At 48.1% G+C, this 6,025-nt stretch overlaps 1 protein-coding gene across 1 annotated transcript; it reads left to right on the forward strand.

The window, feature by feature from the left end:
- Positions 1–1,912: 1,912 nt before the first annotated feature.
- On the forward strand, positions 1,913–4,978 carry LOC109696547 (cone-rod homeobox protein). The gene is made up of 3 exons (XM_020179626.2): positions 1,913–2,022; positions 2,580–2,731; positions 4,165–4,978. The coding sequence occupies exons 1-3, from the start codon at positions 1,923–1,925 to the stop codon at positions 4,810–4,812; spliced, it is 900 nt and encodes a 299-aa protein (XP_020035215.1). The 5' UTR covers positions 1,913–1,922; the 3' UTR covers positions 4,813–4,978.
- Positions 4,979–6,025: the final 1,047 nt, after the last annotated feature.

The raw sequence follows: 6,025 nt of genomic DNA on the forward strand, positions 1-6,025 counted from the left end.
CTGAGGCAGGAGGATCACTTGACCTCCAGAGTTCAAGGCCAGCCTGGGCAAAACCCAACAGTCACCAATAGCTATTTAGAGCACCTTATGAGCCAAGCACTAGTAGCTCACACCTGTAATCTTAGCTACTTGGGGGGCTGAGATGAGGAGGATTGAGGTTTGAGGACAGCCTAGGCAAATAGTTTGCAAGACATCTCTGAAATAATCAGAGCAAAATGGACTCTCAAAGGATAGAGTGTCTGCTGTGCAAGTGTGAAGTCCTGAGTTCAAACCCCAGTCCCTCCAAACAAAACAAAAGAAAGCACTAGCTGGGCTCTGGGAGCTCACACCTGTAATCCTAGCTACTCAGGAGACAGAGATCAGGAGGATAACGGTTCAAAGCCAGCCCGGGATAATAGTTTGTAAGACCCTATCTTGAAAAAACCCATCACAAAAAAGGGCTGGTGGAGTGGCTCATGGTGTAGGATCAGAGTACAAACCCCAGCACCACAGAACAAAAACAACAAAAAACCACACAAAAACCCATTATTATTATTATTATTAGCTGGGCATGGTGGTGCACACTTGCAATCCCAGCACTCAGGAAGCCATAGGAGCATCAAGACTTTGAGGTACCCCGGACTCCATAGCATGACTCTCTTCTCAAAACCAAGCCAAATCAAACCAAACCAAACAAATAACCACCATCACCACCAAACCCCCCAAGCAAACCAACAAAATGCTAGTGTCATTTCCATTTTGACTGAGGTACCAACCAAGGCAAGTTTCTGGAACAAAGGACCTGGCATTTTAATTTTGATAGCTGAGTCTAGTTGGCTCCAATCTGTGCTGATTGTCACAGACCTGCCAGAGTGCCCGCTTCTCCGCACCGAGGCCAACGTGTGTTAGCAGCCTCTTCCATCTTTGCCACTTTGATTTTTGGATCAAAAATGATCATAGAAGGTTATCATTCATCGAGTATTTCTTTCTTTTTTCTTTTTTGCAGTGCTGGGGCTGGAACCCAAGGGTTGTTTCTCTACCGCTGAGCCACGCTCCACCCTGTTTTTTTTTGGTGGTACTGGGATTTGAACTCAGGTCCTTTCCATTCCAAAGCAGGCTCACTACCACTTAAGCCACACCCCAACTCTTTTTGCTTTGGTTATTTTTCCTGTGTTCCTGGGATGACAGCGCTTATTTGTTGAGATGGGGACTTGAGAACCTTTTTCCCAGGCTGGCCTCTAACCTCAATTCTATACATCTCAGTTTCCCACACAGCTGGGATTACAGGTGTGAGCTGTGGTGCCTGGCTTCTTATTTTAATTTGGTCTTCCATTAGTAACCAGCCATTCCCAGTTTGGGACTGCTTTGGATTTTTTTGCACTGAAAGTCCCAAATCTCAAGACACTCCTCTGTCCCGGAGCAATCTAGAATTATTGGTCATCTTTGTTCTCCATTTATTCACAAGGCTGTGGTCACCAAAGGAAAAATTTTTGGAGAAGGGGTGCCTAGCAGGATCAAATTTTTGGAAGACTGGAGCAGGAATAAGAACTTCCGGTTATGAGTTCATGATGGCGTCAGATCTCGGCCTCCCACACTCTCAGTGAAACTCAGACAGCTTTATGCATTGCACAGATGAGGATGGTGAGGCTCAGGGAGGTGAGATAAATGGCCAAGGTCACATTTCAAAGGAGAGATCCTACGCCTGGTGTGGTTGTACACACCTGTAATCCCAGCACTTGGGGGACTGAGGCAGGAAGGTCATGAGTTCCAGGTCAGCCTAGGTTATGTAGTGAGACCCTGTCTCAAAAACCAAAACTGAAACTCAAACCAAACCAAAAACCCAAATAAGAGACCTGTTGTCACCATGCAACAAACAGCTGGTGACTGTGTGACACCCCCTTGTCTTGCAGCCCCTCTCCTGGGCCCCAGCATCTCTGAAGATCATGATGGCGTATATGAACCCGGGGCCCCACTATTCGGTCAATGCCTTGGCCCTGAGTGGCCCCAGTGTGGACCTGATGCACCAGGCTGTTCCCTACCCAAGTGAGTGTGGACTGTCCACCTGCCTTCTCAGGCTGGCCATCATCTCTTGGGAACCTCTGGGGTCCTTTTCTCTCAGGAGGAAGGCACTTTTGGTGGGGGATGAGTCTGGGGCCAAAACACCTGCTCAATGTGTTTGTCTCCAACACATTGCACACAAGTGCAAAACACTGCTATATGTCCCTCAGAGAAGTAGGACATATGGACATTCCAAGAAATTTAGGAAGGTGGCCAGGCTTGGTAGTACAGGCCTGTAATCCCAGTACTTGGGATGTGGAGCAATGTGAGTTTAAGGAAAGTAAGAAAAGAAGGAAGAGAAATTTTAGAAGAGGGATGAATACATTTGTTCTTATGGGGCTAATGCCAGTCCCCTCCATGTGAGGCATGAATTACAAAGTGGACCCCCCACTTTCCAAGGGGACACTGCAAGGTGCAGAAGGGCAGGGAGTAGGTGTCACCCTTTGTTTAGGCAAATAGACACCAAGAAAGGATGTCCCACCTAGCCCCAGGGCCTGACACCAGCAGACTGAGATACCTGAGTGTCCTTTGTTCTGGCACAGGCGCCCCCAGAAAGCAGCGGCGGGAACGGACCACCTTCACCCGCAGTCAGCTGGAGGAGCTAGAGGCGCTGTTTGCCAAGACCCAGTACCCAGATGTGTACGCCCGCGAGGAGGTGGCGCTCAAGATCAACTTGCCTGAGTCCAGGGTGCAGGTGGGATGCTCTGAACCCCGGGCCCTGCTGACCTTCCCTGTGACCTTCTGTGTTTCCTCCTCAGACCCACAGTGGAGGGAGGAGAGAGCACAAATTAGCCAAAGCATCCCTCACTCCTATTATGTCATCCACCTCCCCTCTTCCCACTCTGACCACTGCTCACTCCAGGGCCTGCCAAATATACTCCTGCCTCAGGACCTTTGCACGTTCTGTTCTTATACCACCAATGCTTATTTCCCACATAGTCACAGGACTGGCTTTATCACCTTGTTCAAATTTGCTAATCGTCAAATGACTTCATCAGTCAAAGACACCCACATTGACCATAACATTTTAAATTATAATCTTTCCCTGCACCCCAAGGCTACTGTTTCTCTTTCTCCTTCTCAAATTTTCTTACATAGTATCTCTCATTTTCTAAAATAGTATATGATTTACTGACTTAAGGTTATTTGTAATATTCCTCACCCAAGCAGAATGAATTGATGTAACCCTAAAGTAGTACAAGATTTCTAAAGGATGTTTATCAGCTGTTTGAAGGCATGGGTGGACAGAGAGAAGTGTGTGTGTGTGTGTGTGTGTGTGTGTGTGTGTGTGTGTGTGTGTGTGTGTGCTTGTGGTGCTAGGGATCAAACCCAGGGCCTTGTGCATGCCAGATAAGTGCTCTATCACGGAATTACATCCCTAGCTCTTGAATGATCAGATATGTACATATGCATGAACTATCGGATAGGTGGCTAGATGACTGTATGCATGTATGAATAGAAGGATAGATGAAGCCCAGAGCTGGTGGCTCATGCCTGTAATCCCAGCTACTCAGAAGGCAGAGATCAGGAGGATTGAGGTTCAAAGCCAGCCAAGGCAAATAGTTTGAGAGATCCTATCTTGAAAACTCATCACAACACACACACACACACACAGAAGGATCGATGAGTGCCCATAGGCTTGCTGGATGCATATATATGTATGTATACACAGTTGCTGGATGAATGCCTGTTTGAGTGTGTGCATGTTGCTGAGTGTGTGTATTCATGGTTGGTGCACGTGTGTATGACTGTGTGTGTGCACCCACACGATTGGATGGACGTGAATGCAAGTGTGAGTGTGTGCACGGATGTGTGTATATGCAATTGCAAGGATGGATGAGTGGATGATCAAATGGATAGAGGTATATATGTATGCTTGTATGATCCTATGCACGTATGATATGTGAGTATGATTCATGTGTGAGTACATACGTGTGCATGATCAGGTGGATGGACGAGTGTATGTAGGTGTGACATATGCACACACACACATGCATGATTGAGTGGAGACCTGCAGTCATTGGATGAACAGATGCCCCATTGCAATATGGAGACATGTGACCCTAGCACCTCTCCCCAGAGTCTCGCCATTCGTTTACCCACCCTGACCTTCCCTCTCCCCTATAGGTTTGGTTCAAAAACCGCAGGGCCAAGTGCAGACAGCAACGACAGCAGCAGAAGCAGCAGCAGCAGCCCCCAGGGGGCCAGGCCAAGGCTCGCCCAGCCAAGAGGAAGGTGGGCACATCCCCGCGGCCTGCCACGGATGTCTGTCCTGAGCCTCTGGGCATCTTAGACTCCTACAGCCCCCCTCTTCCAGGTCCCTCAGGCTCCCCTACCACTGCGGTGGCCACTGTGTCTATCTGGAGTCCGGCCTCAGAGTCCCCTTTGCCTGAGGCCCAGCGGGCTGGGCTAGTGGCCTCGGGGCCCTCCCTAACCTCTGCCCCCTATGCCATGACCTACGCCCCAGCCTCTGCTTTCTGCTCTTCTCCCTCAGCCTATGGGTCTTCAAGCTCCTATTTCAGTGGGCTGGATCCCTACCTGTCTCCCATGGTGCCCCAGTTGGGAGGTCCTGCTCTCAGTCCCCTCTCGGGCCCATCTGTGGGGCCCGCCCTGGCCCAGTCTCCCACCTCTCTGTCAGGCCAGAGCTATGGCGCCTACAGCCCCGTGGACAGCTTGGAATTCAAGGATCCCACAGGCACCTGGAAATTCACCTACAACCCCATGGACCCTCTGGACTACAAGGATCAGAGTGCCTGGAAGTTTCAGATCTTGTAGAAGTGACTCTCCCTCAATCTGTCCAACCTCCTCGGTACCCTGTCTCATCTCAGTCTGTCTCCTCACAACTCAGATGCTGGGACAGCAGGCCTGGGAGAGTGAAAGGAAGTAGCGATCCCACCAAAGACTGTGGCCACTTTGGCTTCAGGTGCAGCTTAGCTCTACAATCCACCCCTTTCTCTCTCCTCCCCTGGAGCAGAGCATCATGTCTCAGGAATTCTCCTGGGCCTGTCACCATCTCTTAGGATTGTGACTGGCATATTAGATGCTTAGTCCTAGACTTCAGAAACTGGTGCTGAGAATTTGCCCCTAGGAGAAAGCAAACCAATATTGGTGTTGACCTGAGGATAATGTTTAAGTCACTTGCCTTGAGCTAACAAGGAGGGAGGCTCCATTCCTTCATTCTCCATGTGGATGCTTTTGTAGCATATGGCTAGGATCCTTCTAGAAATTCCAAAGAACCTCTCTTTCTAGAGGTTCCATTAGGAAATCTTAGGCCAATTATACAGTTACATTAGAAAAGTAACATGGAATCAGGTGTGGTGGCACATACCTGTAATCCCAGCTACTCTGGAGATGGAGATCTGGAGGACTGAGGTTCCACGCCAGCCTGGGGAAAAAAGCTAAGGAGATCTTATTTCAACCAATAAAGATCTCGTGTGGTAGCTTGTGCCTGTCATCCCAGCTACATGGGAGGCATAGGTGGGAGGACCCTAATCCAAGTTTGGCTTTCTGGGCAAAAACTTGAGACTCTACATAAAAAATAACTAAAGCAAAAGGGGTTGGGGACCAGGCCTAGTAAGCATCAGGTTCTGAGTTCAAACCTCAGTATCACCAAAAAAAAAAAAAATAAGTAAGAAATGAAAAAAGAAGTAACTTGGAATTTTTACACACCTCACAAATGTCATGCTTACATGGTAGGTTTAGAGGATTGTTTGATACACATTAATATATGTGATATCTATCTATCTATAATTATTTCTTCTTAGTTTCTTTTTAAAGGCATTTGGTCATTCCTTGACTCATCATCACTTTGGGAATGGGGGTATATTTGATGGAGGAATGGAAGATAGGTTTCTTGTTTGATCTGTATTTTTTTTTCCTTTTGTTTCAGGAGGCTCAGGCTGGGCTCCAGCTCTCTATTCTCCTGCCTCAGCCTCCTAAGTGCTTGGATTACAGGCATGCACCACCGTGACCAGCTTTACTTTAATTT

This window comes from Castor canadensis, chromosome 16 (genome assembly GCF_047511655.1).
Source record: "Castor canadensis chromosome 16, mCasCan1.hap1v2, whole genome shotgun sequence".
NCBI classification, from domain to species: domain Eukaryota; kingdom Metazoa; phylum Chordata; class Mammalia; order Rodentia; family Castoridae; genus Castor; species Castor canadensis.